Raw genomic sequence first — 14702 nt, 5'->3', positions numbered from 1 at the left:
ACCAAACTCATATACACTGTGCTTACTAAAATTATATATATATATATATATATATACCTGTATATAGCATGTTAACATTTTCATTATGTAATCAGTGTCATAATCGCTATACTACTTTGCAGAAGAAGTCAAACCCATTTAACATTTTCACTGCACAACCACACACTTTTATTTATTTTTTTATTATTTCATGTTATGACCTACAAAAAATAATTCATATTTCTTAAGTGGAAGAACCACCTTCCAATGCAAACAGCTGCAAGTCGTTTCAGGTATCTTTCTAGCAGCTTGGTATGTTTAAAAACAGACTTGTTTGTCCTTTTCTTTTTAAAACAGACTGATCATGATGCTGCCACCACTATGCTTCAACACAGGGATGGTGTGATGTTCAGTGTAAGTTTTCTATATTTCATTTTTGTTACATCAGATCAGAGCAACTGCTACAGCATGTTTGTTGTGTTCAATGGATGGCTTGTGCATAACTGTAATTATGACAGAAACGTGATTCATTTGAGGCCAGATTTATGGAGTACGTGATTAATACTTGACTTTTGACAGATTTCTTGGTGTTTATAATAATGCTTGCTAATGTTCTCCAGAGAATCAAATTACTGATGATAGGTGACTTCTGAAGGCAACTGTGCTTGCACTGAATTTTATTTTGTATAATTATTATTTGAGTATCAAAGTGGAGGAGGCTAATACAAATTGGCACAATACTTTTGTATTTGTAAAATATTTAGCTAACATCCAGAATATAAAATCTTTCTTTCATTTCACATTAATGCTCTTATAAGTAGGTCTATAATGTAACAATTCCAACAACAGCAAAATATGAACACATTTAAGAAATATGGATATTTTTACTAGACTTTAAGCGATTTGTTTTGTACCTTCTTCTGCAGGGCACAGTGGAAGATAAAGATGAACATTCCCTGGAAGGCATTGAAGGTGGTGAACAGGTAGGCCATGATTACTGTGTTCTCATTAATAAAGAGGAGGCCAAAGGCCCAAGTTAGCCCAAGCAAGAACAGCAGAGCAATGGCCCCAAGAGCCCACGACCTGAGAGAATTGGACAAAAACCGGAAAATAAGAGCTCATCCTAGGGTAGTGTTCAACAGAAATACTGATTCAGGTTATTTAATAACTAGAACTAACTTTATGTTATCCAGACGACTCGAATCTGGCTTGAGTGCTGAAGAATTGCGAATCATTTTATGGAGCGTGATCATGAGGAAAATGAGGTTGAGCTACAAACACATGATAAAAGAAGTTAACAAATCCTGTCCGCAAATGTATTTGCATTGTGTAGTTTCCCAAAATAAAAGGATCCCTCACGAGTACTCTTGATTCGAAAAACTGAAGTGTAAAGAATAGTGTTTGACAAGCTAATACCATAATAACAAATGACACAGGTCCAATGAAGCTCCAGATGAAGTAGTTATCCACTCGCAGCCAGCATCTGGAGTGGCACAGAGGAGAGAGTTATATGCGGCTAAGCTCAGGAACAAACATACAGACACACCAAGTCATGTGCACGCATAAAAACACACACACACTGGCAGGCATGCGCACATTACATCCCTGTCTCAGCGGATTATGTTATAAAGGCTAATAATCGGGCTTCGGCTAAGTGTACTCAGAAAACCCGGTCTGTGGGGAGGCACGAGAGCCACTCACACAGCACTGCATATTACATTTCCAGCTGGGGGAATAACATAATCCTACTTCTCAATCTGCAGGTGCAAAAGGCCTGTCTTCACACGTACGCTTTCTTGGTCCCATAGCTCCTGTAGTCTATGGCTGCCGAGATGCCCACCACCAGCGCGGGGAAGCAGTAGCCGCACAGATAGTAGTACTTTTTGCGTGAGTACTCGCTCTCAAAGACCTCCACGAGCATGAGATACAGTTGCACACCCTCCAGACACATCCAGGAGAAGGCAGCCAAGAAGAAAAAATGGAGAAGGCCAGCAAAGATGGGACAGACGATCTGAGGGCAGCGATAAGGAAGAAGGACGACAGAAGAGGAGAGGAATGAAAGAAAAAAAAAAATTAGGGCGAAGTAAGAGGAATCATTGAGATTAAGACATTTAACCAAGCGAAAAACAAGGAGAGGACAGAACAGGGTCACTATCAGGTACCGAACACAAAAAAGAGGGGAAAAAGGAAAAGCTGCCCCTCGGTGACTGGTACTGCGCATATCATTGAGAGGTAATTTATTACCTTGTCTAGTAAAGGTTTTATAGAGTAAATTAATGACACAATGCCTCAGCTTCAATTTCACAGTAATTCAGTGGGAAAAAAGTTTGTAAAATCACCTGAGTTGTGCTGTAAATGTCATTCTCAAGTTAATTATGCATAGAAACTAACCTGACCTTTTGACTCTGTCTAATTTACAACATATAAGCAAGTAAATTGAGTACTAAAGGAGGCTTCATAACGCCAAAAAAAATAGGACACGTGTTTAATTACCAAGGGGGGAAAAAAACAACAAAATCATGCGTAAAAATCTATAAAAAGGAGGTGAGGTAGGAAGCTCTTTGGCTGGAAAACTCACATGATATTCCGTCTTGTCGATACCGATGAGGAAAAGCAGCTCGGCGATAAAGAGGTTGATGCAGAGGTTCTTGTGGATTGTGTTGCGGTCAGTCTGCAGACCCCTCAGGAAGCAGAAAGTGGAGATGCAGATGGCCAGACACACCAGGGAGATGACGATGCCCACCCAGGTGATGACGAACAGGATCAGTTCGTGCATTCGACCCTAGCGGATTAAAAAGCGACAGAGAAAATAAACAGGTGTAAGGAGTGTTGAAAGGAAAACGGTGGGGGTGTCGGATTAGAAGCAAACAATTTCCCCATGTCACAAAAAAACCCCAGAAAAAAATAGAATGTTGTGAAGGAAGAATAGTGGGACAGGAGATAAGCAGCAGAAACAAAAGAGGGAAGGATGGAAAGAGGGGGAAGAGGAGAGAAAGAGCCAAATTGCCTTATTTAATATTTGTAAATATATGCACAGAGCTAAAATGTGAAGACAAAAGACAAGACATTCTGAAAAAAACATGACATTTAAATTCATGTGAATGTCAGCTAGAAGTACTGGGACATGAATTTGTAAGCTGTTGCCTCCCTGAATGTCAGCGTGAAAGAAGAAAAAGACAAAATTCAAAACAAAGAGCTTGTCAGCCTTGAGAAGGGAACATTATTGTGCATGTGTGTGTGAGGGTGTGTGACTGAGTGAGTGCTAATGCTCACGCGAATGAATGTCAGCATAAATTAACCCACTTCCATTTTAAATGTGTGTCTATGTGCCACGCCCTCGCTGCCTTACATCCGCCTCGTGGTGAGCCATCAGCACGGCGAAGTTGGTGAGGTGGCTGCAGGAGCACGTGGTGTGTGTGCCGTTGGTGTCCAGCAGCCTGCAGCCCTGCGACGACCACTGACCCGTCATGGAGCGCTCAGAGTAGTTCCAAAACGAGCAATTCGGAGTGTAGTAATTCTTGTTCTGCAGAAAAGATGGGCATCAAACGGTGGTCATCAAATGTGTTCATTTTTTTAGACAATCGTAACCTGAGTAAACATAAAAATATGATTTTAAATGACGGTTTTAAATAAGGGCAATTATCCAAAACAATCACCTCCAACAGTATGCAAAAAACCCCCAAAACCTAATAACTGGTTGTGTCGCCTGCTGGCTGCAACGATGCTATCAAGTGTTTGTAATGAGTGTTTCACATCTCTGTGAAGGACTTTTGGCTCATTTCCCTTTGCAGGACAATTTTAATTTAGTCACAACAAATAGTTTTAAAACATGAACTGGTGTATTTGAAGTCAATCAAAATTGACTTCAATATTGATTGACTTTTTTTTTCTTGAGACACTCGAATGTGAACTTCCTGGCATGGTTTTGATTATTGTTTGACTGTAGGAGAATTTTTCTTTTTATGACACATTTAGTTAGTTTGACCTCAGATGTAAAGGCATGCACTGTCTTTAAAAAATTTGGTCTTGTGAGTCATAAAATCAGAAAACAATTTTATGGTTTTCTGAGACTTTTCCAGGCATATTTTTGCTCTTTCTCTCCTTTTTCTGACTTTTAAACAAACATGGGTGTTAACCAAAGCAAATAAGATCTCCAATGCTTTACATGTTTTTTGTCGAGTCACCTGCAAGCTTTTATTTTGGTAAGTCAGACAGCACTTTGAAGGTTCACAAAGTTTTTCACAAAGTCTCCTTTAGTGTATAATTGTGGTTCGCTGAAGTCCCAAATTTTTAAAAATGGCTTTGTAAGTATTCCGGACTGATGTGAATGAATTTGGGTCTTATCTCTCCTTAAATGTCTCAGATCAATGTTTTGCTGTTTGGGATTTGTAATCCTACTTCATGTCTAAAATATTCTATTTGAATAATTTCTTAGTAATCAGGCCTGAATGTGGCCAGTGAAATTGAACTCAGCTTCCATATAATAGTTAACAGTTAACTCATGATTTAACAAGGACAAAAGTCCAGAATGATTTGGATAACATTTCTTCTTCAATACATGACAACAGCATTTGAAAATTTCAGCTTTTGTTTGACGACTTAAACCATTTAAATATGACCCCCCCCCACTCCCCCCCCAAAACAAAGAAATAATGCTACCTGAAGATGTTTGAGCGTGAAGATGACCGGCTGAGTGAGAAACACTCTGCTGGACTCTTTGTTGATGGAGGCGGCGATTACATGGGAGTTGACCGCTAGTCGTTTCCTCTCATAGTTCGATCCCTCCATTTCTATTTTCACCGTAGCATTCTCAGTGGACAAGAAAGATCCCAAATTTTTGTACAGAATGAACACCACTTTTACTTGTCCTGCAAAAGATTACATGAGAGCGCAAGAAATTAATAATAAGGTGTGAAAACGACCATAGTTATTTAAAAAGGGGAGCTGCACGAAACCATGAGGGAGGAAGTAAAATAGAGAAATGAGGGCATGATATGGAAACAGCAGCAAAAATGGCAGAGACAGAGAGCAGAGAGTGACGGAGTGAGTGAAAGGGAGATGGAGAGAGGGAGTTAGTGAAGGTTAGAATGATGGTAAGGACCGTTTCATTTTGACTGGTGCAAGAGAGCGAGATTTAATGTGGAGGGCAATGGAACATTCATCCCTCAAGCATTCACAGATCTCTTATTATTCCATATGAATATTTCATGTGGGTTTGTTTCAATCATTCTAATCTCGTTCCCACTGCAGAATCTAGCGGAGGCAGAAAACAGAGGGAGGGTAGGGATGGGGGGGCTGCTGAATGAGGAGGGGAGAGAGAAAGGATGATGCAGTGGGAAGGGGGGAGGTGGAAACAAGAGAGATGTGACACGGGGATAAGATGGTGGAAAGACTAAGCAAGGCAATGAGGAAAAGAATGGAGAGAGAGTGCTGAGATAGCTGTGCCAAGCTGGGGCCGATTGTAATCTACACGCCTCCCCAGCTATTCTATTAAGACTGCTGTTAAGAAACCATCAAGAAAAGAAATTGTCTCAGCGCTTTTGTTAATCTGATTAGGCTGTTATTATGAACCAATAACTTAGTCAACTGCATGCAGATTGTTTTAAGATTGCACAAAAATGCAAATGAAAACATAAGCGAGTGAGCTGCTGAGGACAGTGCAGTCTTTCAGACGTAGGGCGCGAGGAAGAGGAGGAGTGAAGGCCGCTGACCATTGCGACTGTACTGCTTGATGGTGGAGGCTGACAGCTGAATGGTGCTGTCGCTGGCATAATTCTGTGGGAATGACAAGTCCTGAAGGTCCATTTCTGTGTTGACGACGTGCACCTCCAGATCTGGTGGTGAAAAGACAGAGCCGTGAACCTGAGGCAGAGCTTCACCCGGTGGATCGGAGTCCATCACTGTCCATAAAACAAACAAAACTTTTCTCTCACCGACGCTGGGGGCTCGGTCGGAGAAGCGGTTCCCATACATGTTGTTGGCCAGGAGGAAAGCTCCTTTTTCCAGGACATCCAGGAGCATGGTGGCGGTGTGAGCCTGCTCTGTGCTGTTCATGTCCTGCCAAGAGTCCAGCGCCTCAGGACGGAGCAAGTTGTCCACCGTCTGAACAACCGCCTGGAGCAGAAACATGTCATATGCGTAGACTATATTATCAAAAATGTCTTACTTTTGTATTAAGAGGACTTACAGAAGTCAAAATTCCAACAACAACAATAACAACAGGGTTATAGTGACTACAAATAACTATTGGTGACCAGAACAAGATAATTGCGGTCAATTACAAGAATGTTTTTTTCTGACGAATATTCTAAGACATATTTTTTTACTTATCTAGTGCCCAATACCTATACACTAACAGCTCACGTCATCAACGACAGTATTCATGTGGAAATTGGTTCTAAGAGAAGACTAATTTCCATTTCCTTGAGGCGTTTCATATTGAAGTCAGAGAAAGAAGCAGAAAGTTAAAGATCAACAAATAACAGAAAATTCATTGATTCTCTACTTGATCTTTTTGAACAGTTCCGATTAATCTGTTATCTGTGAGGAAATCTCACAGTCAAGGTAAGAATCTACTAAATCTGTAATTACATTTAACATTTAACAAACAGATCCACATAGAAGGAGTATTTTGTTTGTCTTCTGCATTCATTTTGTGGGTATTTTACTACTTTATTGAGGAACTTTGAGGATTGGTATCCAAACATAGCAAAGGCATAGATACCAATGCTGGTCCTGGAGGGCAGTGTGAAGGATTTTATTGTTTGTATCTTAACTTTCAGAACATAATTCTTTCATTTTACTGTAAGCAGAAGTTAAGGCAGTTAATTCTTCAACTAACGCAGTATAAATGATCTTGATTTAATAATTGGTAAAAATCTGTTGGAAATGGTGATCTGAAATGGCTTCAGAACATGTGATTGATACATCTCTATAGTAATGACAGTAATGATTATTACTTTTCGGTTTTGCGTCACTTCATATCCAATTCTGAGTAAGCCTAATTCTGGAAGACTAATTATCAGGCAGTCGCTCATTAACACTGTTTTTAAGAGTCTGACTCTTTTCTCAGGAAGTGCTATTAGCTGTTAATTACCTATCATTAATTACCAGTTTGCTCCTGAATTTGCTTATCAGTGTATTTGTAATGATTTATTTTGTGTATTAAATGATGCAGTCCAAATATGTTTGATAAGATATTTAACTTACAAGTTTACTATAATTATTTCCTAGAAGCTTACCAGGCTCCTGCAATAAATTTGTTATTATGCCATGTCAGACATATTACCATTCTATTTCACACTTACAATTCATTTAATGGCAATTTTGATGGTTGTATCAGCTATCCAATTTATTGGAGTAGCCTGCTTGATGAATCATGTAATTCTCTTGCTCAGACCTCTCAAAATGAAGGATAGACTGCTGTGTGGAATAAAGAGCATTGCCGTTAAGAAAATGAATCGAGCATCAGAATGCACTCCATTCGTGGCAGAGAAAAAAGGCCGAGGATGTTTGTATGTTATCCTTGGATCAGTGGTTATTATGCAAAGCTACCTTGCAGCAAGTGACACAAAGTAATAGCCCTGTAACATTCGGCACCGCATGCTTTGCATTCATCCTGCACAAACGGGGATCGTAAGACGTGGGGGTCATATTACAGCAGGATGCAGAGAGGTCAAGGCGCATAAAAGACTGGCTGCCGCAGAGTGCTGCATTTTATCATTACAAAGCAGCATACACAATGCTTTTTCTTGATATTAGATAAGAGCTTTCCCAGAGCCAAAGATATTGCATACATATTGAAATCGCAAAGAAGGGTGTCATAAGACAAACTGTTGCTTTTCATAGTGTAGTCAAATTAGATTTTCTCCAAGCGACAGATATTGTACCTTATTGTGCAAGATGATGAGGCCAAGGCTGATATTAAACATATACCTTAAGCTCCATCACAGCACAGCAGGATTATGCTGAATGGAGATGAGTTCTTTATGAAGTGACACAATTTTACAAATATACATAACAATAACACCAGCAGTAAAAAATAAATAAATAATATACAGATTAAGTTATTTTAATGTGTGGAATACATTTAATTACAGTGAATACTGTCTGTCCTTCAGCACAAACCAGAGGTTTTGTAAGTGATTATCCCAGAGAAAGGACATTAATTCTGCTATGGAGCCTGAGGAATTTCATCCACACAAACCCAGTCTGCTCCAGAGTTTAATCTTGCCTCAGTTATTCAAAGTCTCAGAACAGTTTGATTCCAGGCATTTAAAGAAGACGGATAAAAGAAAAATGCCTACCTGGATGTATGCCCGACAATTCTGCTCCCGCTTCTGGAACTGGAGAGAAGAAAACAAAGCTTGGATTTATTCAACTGCAAAAAGAAAAAGAAAGATACTAAAATGTTTAATAGTCTATGCAGTACAAAAGAACCAGAATGTTGCTTTCTACCGTTTGATTTGTGCGTGTGTTCAATTACACCTTCTTGTACCTTATTGTAGTTTCGTCCAGCTGATTCTTTATTTCTGGGCTTCAGGGCTTGAAGCTGGGCGTCCAGTATATCCAGCAGCTGCTCAATCAGCCGGACAGTTGAACTAATATCACCGGCTTGGATCCGGCCTCGCGTGTGGTTCACCAGCTCACTGGCTATATTAGGAGCATTCTCCCCACTCTTTATCTATAGAAGAGAAGGAAATATTCAGATTTATTTGCCAATCCCACACACATAATTCCCTCTAATATTAGGTGGTTTTGTATCCTTTTAAATAAAGACAAACCATGCAGAATGCACCATGAAGTCTTTGTTATTCTTAGACGTTTTTCACCGGCAAATTGCAGTCGCTGCAAACTCGTTGCAGCTCCAATTGATTTTTTTCTGGTAAAGTGGATTCTTCCAATGGCAGTTCTTTAAAGGGTGATACCATTTGTCCTTCAAAGCACACACCCACACGCTTTAGAAATGTTTCAAGGAAATCCATCAGCAATATGCATGGAGAAATAATTAATACACCTAATTTAGCTGCTTTGATCACACATGTGGTTTGGATATTTAATTATATCTAAGCATAAATGCCTGTGGATCGGTATGAGGCTATGAAGTTTAGTTACTGCGCAGAAGTAAGACAGCTGAAGGCAGAGATCGATATTTGCTGTGGCCATAACAAAGCCCTGATCTCACATTTGTGAGCAGGGTTGGAAATTGCAAATAGGAATTCTTATAAGATTTACATAAACATCTGAACATAAACATGCCAATAAATTCTCACTTTTATTTATCATTTAGCAAAAAAAAACAAACAAACTTGAATTCTTACGTGACAGGCAAATTTATTCTGATTTAAGACCAGGCAGAAAAAAAGGTTTATGTGTCGTGTTTTACAGTAAATGTGAGCCAAACTTTGCAAGAATTGTGAAACTGCAGGAGTCTTGGGGGCTTTTTTGCAACAAATGCAGGCTAGCATTAATCTAATTATATTTGTGGGGTGAAAAAAAATTATTAATTAATCACCATGAGCACACGCCTTGTAATAAAAGACCTCTATTTTAATCAGGACAGCCTTGGATGTATGTTAATGTTTTATCATGTGTGGACAGGGAAGGTGTCCAGGGGAGAAGGGCAGAAGAAAGGGACAGACCTCTGACCAGGGATGTGGCTCTGGGTCTCACCTTCTGTGCCACCTGGTTGACCCATGGGGAGGTGCAGTTACTCAGGTCAGGACCCCGTGGGTTCCAAATGACCTGGTCCGCCAAACACTGGAAAGAAGCAATGCCTGGAGAAAAGGCAGGTAGGAGGAAGACGGGTAGAGGGGAATGGAGAGATAATAAGCATTAGGTGACTGCAATTAAAGGGGACAGTGTGAAGGAGAGGGATGAACAAAGAGAGCTTGTGATAGTTTTAGCCTAGCAGAATTAAACACAATTAAATTTAAATATGCAATACTCAAAGTGTTTGAAGATGAATATGAAGAAGGAGGGAAGAAGAGGAAAACAGAGAGAGAAATGAGACTGAATGGAAAAAGGTTAAAAAAGACGATAAAGTCAGTGAACACAGGAGGAAAGACGAAGGGGGGCCTACTGTATTCTTGTACCTTCACATAATATTTCATCTCTGCACACAGTCACACATAAAGAATATCAGGTATGATTCCTCACTGTCGAATAAAAACACCTGATGGAAGTGTGCGCCTTCCGCAGAATCTCATTTCCACTCTGGTGTTTTTGCTCAGTGCGAGGGTTCAGAGGAAGGACACCATGCAGGGACAGAAGCAGGGAGGGGTCTATCTGCTGCTGCTGCTAACACAAATACCCAACATCAAGTCACAAAGACAAGGCGGAGGAGAAGAGGACGGTTACCACATAGGACAAAGAGGGAAGCAAATTGGACGAGCATAGATGATAGAGATAATGGAGCAATGCTTCGTAGTCATAGAGGGATCATAGCAGATGTGGTTTTGTTTTATCTGCTTCTTTCTCGCTCTCGCCTGCTGATTTGCTTCTTTCTCTTTTCAACTTTCTCATTCTCTCCTTTATCGATCACAGAACTGATTCATGATGAGCAATTACATCTGCTGCTAATTTAAAATTAAGATAACATCAAAAAACCAACAAAAACAATTCGAGAGGAAGACTGAGTGAGATATCGTTCTTTGTTTGATTTCTTTTTGTTTTTGAAGGCTAGATGTCTGAAAGTATGGCAAATAATACGGAGGAAAGTGATGTCCGTGTTGTGTGGCCTTTCATTTCATTATGTGCCACTTTCAATCAGCTCTGTTTCTGTGGGAGATGAGCCTTTCATTTATGGAGGACGAGCTTTTATCTGTGAGTCCTCAGAGACGGCGCACACTGGTGGGACCAGCATGGGGACAGAAGGAGGTAGCAGTGGAAAAAAAACAAGCAGGAGAGCACAAACATCCTGACGGCTTGGGAATGTGTGAGAATATATACGGCACAAGGACTTACAAAGATGGGATATATGCATTATGGGAAAATTTAAAACGGAAGTGTGCAAGAACATACAGTGTACATACCCTGTTAAAACCACAAGCTTTAATGGAATTTATAAGGCTCGTATGTGACACACCAGCTTAAAGTATAAATCTGAAAAATTTTATACAGTTTGGAGCTGAATTCTGTAAGAAAACTAGAAGCTGCAAAATGTGTTAATCACCTTCCAGCTGAATAACACCCCAGGTATACAGCCAAAATCACAATAAAATGGTTTACATCAAATCATATTCACATATCACAATGACCCAACTAAAAACAATTGACGTTTTGTTGCAAGAAAATGTGAGGCCATCTGTATTTGTCCAACCTAACTCAGCTTGCAAAAAATAAATTTTTAGAATTGCTGAATATACTGTAGATGCATGACCCACTTTTCAGATATTAATTGGGGGGAAAGTTTGAGCACCTGTATCCTTCTGCTGCACAATTATTATCTACCTTGTGTTGGTCTATAAAATCCCAGTTAAATACAATGAATTCCTTGCCATTTAAAATGCAGTATGAGTGCATTTTAAACAGAAGAGCTACATGCTGATATCCTTACCCAAAGATCCTTTAGGACAGGGACGATCCACAGTTTCCCCTCGCTGAGTGGTTGGCCACTGGATTCCCCGAATGAGCTTAGTTTCACAAAAAGGCCGATCTGGGCCTTGAGGAGCAGGAGGAGGAGGTGGCCGGCGAGTGACAGGTACAGTGGCTGTGATTGGACGCAGATCGGGATGCTTGTTAATGGAACCGATAGGGCGTGAGGTGGGGGCCAGAGGTCGTACGGTAGAGGGACTTGCACTGGAGGTGAAAGCTCTTGATGGTGGAGTAGGGGTCACTTGGGTGGTGGTCAGAGGGCCTGAGAGTAAATTGAGTGGTAACAGAGAGTTTGCGTCTTAATAGAGGCTGTTGATCATTTGTGAGAAATCAAACAACAAATTATACATCAAGGAAATTAAGAAACGAAGGACATATGAATGCAAGATGTTCCTCAGAAGCTTAGTTCAAAAAGCAGTTACTCCATAACCGGGGTGACAAACTATTTTTTAAGCTTCTCAAAGAAACTCTGCAGAGCAGAAAGGAGGCGCCGGGGAGAACAGCATCATCACAATTCAGAGATAAATTAATAATTTATCAAATGCATCAGAGAAGTCACCATCACTAACAACCAAACCTAATGTGAAGATGAAAGCAACACATCACAACTACAAAATCCTAGCAGATCAAACACAGAGTCAGCATGCGGCTCTGCGAGTGCTGCCGCCTGCTCATCTCCACCTCGTTTCTCTCTACGCCTAATCTCAGCTTCTTGCCTGTCTGTATGCAGCTCAGACTCACAGAACATCGCAGCCGTCCCCTCACACGGATGAACTGCCGAAAAGCAGCATGCCACACCCTTTTTGACATTCCAGTTTATCAGGTGGTGATGACTTTTTCATTATTCATGACACATTCAACTTGATATGAGGTGCCACAGCAGTCGTATGAGAAAAAAGCTATTCCATATTATTACTAACACGCTGGTGGATAATTTGCAATCCTCGAAATTCAAAGAAGCATATCTTACATGCACCATCTGAAGAGTTTCTCAGATCAAAAGAAATAGCATGTGGTGCAGACTAAAATATTTAAGCTGTTGCTGAAAGAGCATTTTACAAATTTGAACAAACTGTCTGCGAGACAAAGCACAAGTTCCTGGTTAACGATTCCATCATAGCACATTATGTCACCATATGCTTTCCTTGGAATCATTGCTCACCAGTGGTGGGGTCTGGTGGCCCGAACTCGAGCGGGTAGCGCAGCACGTTGTAGTTATTCCAGACATACAGCTGGTTGTCTCGAGGGTTGTAGTCCACAGAGGATACATATTGGTAGGGGTTCGGAAAAGCGATGTTGACCGGCTCCTCACGCGCACGATTGGTGTTGTAGGCATACATCACCAGGTCTCCGCCTGCTTCGCTGTCATCGTCCTGGTAGACTGAGCGCACCGCGTACAGAACGCCACAAGCCATGAAGGCATTGGATGCCATCCTCTTGTCGAAGCTCGTCTCCCAGGTGCCTTCAAAGCGTAGCGTATAAGGGTTAACCTGCGGGTGCAGAGAAAATTAAAAAGACTAAGTAGTTAGTCAGAGAGCTTTACAGCGTTTTAAAAAATATATATATTGTGACGATACAAACACAAACTTTAATGTATTTTTAGGGGATTTTCCATAATACATCAACACAAAGAAGTGTCTCATTGCGATATGAAAGGAAAAGGCATTGAACTTTTAGGATTTCACATTTAAAAATCTACAGACCACGTCTATATAGTTACCCTGTTTGAGTCAATACTTTGTGAAACCATCTTTTGCTGCAATTACAGCTCCAGAGTTTGAGATGTGTCCAGTTTGCACATATAAAGATTCAAATGTTTGACAACTCTCTTTCCAAAGTAACTCAATCTCAGTAAGCTTAAACGTTTGCCACAGGTTAGTGATTTATTTGTTTGAGCTCTTTAGGAGATAAGACTTATATGTTTTAAAACAAACAAATTAAATAACTTATATTAAAATAGTAATATATACTAAACCAACTCTTCACTGAGGGATCCCATTTTGAGATAATTTTACAAACAAAGAAAAAGCGATGCATCCTGGTATTATCGAGGATGAAGCGCATCTTTTTAGGTCATAATATCTCCAAAGTCAAAATGATTTGTTTTGTAGACCAGATGCAATGTAAAATAAATCAAATACTAATCTTGCTAGCAAAGATATTTCTTCATATGATGGGATTTACAATGTGACCCAAAATATTTCTGATTATATTTATACTGCTCTTTTTATCAGACAGCAGCCTCTCCTGATCTCATCTGTCGGTGCGGGGCTTGTAATCTCAGAGAAAGTTATTCCTCTGTATTGACGATTCGCCAGACCACTCAGATGAAATTTCTGGATAATCTAATCCTACATTTGCAATCTATATCTCTTTCCTCGCGGTGCACCACTGGTCTCCCACCTGGCTGACCACCAGTCGTCCGTTGTTGGATTCAGTGGCGTATATCACCCAGAGGCCATTCTCGTCCACGGCGAGGTCAATGTCCGACTTCCCTCCCCAGCGGTACGGCGACGTGTCATGATAGTTGGCGTTTGTGACAATGGCTTCACCGCTTTTGATGCGTGTACGCAGGTCATACTTGACAATGTTTCTTGTGCGTTCTTTGTTGTAAAATACTGCACCGTCATAGACTACAAAGCCTGTGCCATCGACTCTGTTTGGTAACCTGCAAAAAAAAAAAAGAAGAAAAAAAAGAGACGAAGATGATTAGCAAACCAATGTATGTGGCACAGTACAATGCAGAACCCGCAGTGGGGCCATTCTGATATCCCTACCCATATCCACATCAAAAGCCAATGAATCAATACAGCAACAGATGCCATTTGATCATCCAAGGCAGTGGGAGATGCACTCACTTGTAGGTAGTCGTGGCTCTGTTCTGTTTAAAGTCTTCCCAGGAGGCATACTCATACAGCATGTCAGTGCGATAGGGGGTCCAGGGCATGACATACAGACGATCCCCAGACTGCAGAGGGTCCTTACACCATGCCCCCGCCTGGTGCTCTGCCTCCTGCTGAGAGCTGGGCACCTGCACCCGCAGCAACGTCCCAGGGCACACAAAAACTGGAGAGGAGCAGTAAAATAACAAACAAAACAAAACAAAAAAGAATGAGGGAAAAATGAAA

The 14702-nt window shown here is 40.6% G+C and overlaps 1 protein-coding gene across 2 annotated transcripts in view; it reads right to left on the bottom strand.

Moving 5' to 3' along the window:
- The window catches only part of adgrl1 (adhesion G protein-coupled receptor L1), a 108011-nt gene that overhangs the window by 12283 nt on the left and 81026 nt on the right, over positions 1–14702 (bottom strand). For both annotated transcript variants that reach the window (XM_014469698.2, XM_023348792.1), the window contains 16 exons: positions 14433–14640; positions 13978–14242; positions 12737–13064; positions 11537–11836; positions 9652–9755; positions 8477–8662; positions 8286–8324; positions 5913–6093; positions 5691–5813; positions 4639–4847; positions 3329–3502; positions 2558–2761; positions 1770–1990; positions 1396–1462; positions 1159–1250; positions 894–1062 (listed from right to left, as the gene is read on the bottom strand). In XM_014469698.2, the coding sequence (XP_014325184.1) occupies positions 894–1062; positions 1159–1250; positions 1396–1462; positions 1770–1990; positions 2558–2761; positions 3329–3502; positions 4639–4847; positions 5691–5813; positions 5913–6093; positions 8286–8324; positions 8477–8662; positions 9652–9755; positions 11537–11836; positions 12737–13064; positions 13978–14242; positions 14433–14640 (2870 nt within the window). The remainder of the gene's footprint in view (positions 1–893; positions 1063–1158; positions 1251–1395; positions 1463–1769; positions 1991–2557; positions 2762–3328; positions 3503–4638; positions 4848–5690; positions 5814–5912; positions 6094–8285; positions 8325–8476; positions 8663–9651; positions 9756–11536; positions 11837–12736; positions 13065–13977; positions 14243–14432; positions 14641–14702) is intronic.

The sequence above is a fragment of the Xiphophorus maculatus genome, chromosome 16, assembly GCF_002775205.1.
Source record: "Xiphophorus maculatus strain JP 163 A chromosome 16, X_maculatus-5.0-male, whole genome shotgun sequence".
NCBI classification, from domain to species: Eukaryota; Metazoa; Chordata; class Actinopteri; order Cyprinodontiformes; family Poeciliidae; genus Xiphophorus; species Xiphophorus maculatus.
The sequence above is the reverse complement of the archived record's forward strand: the minus strand, read 5'-3'. Positions and strand labels throughout refer to the sequence as shown.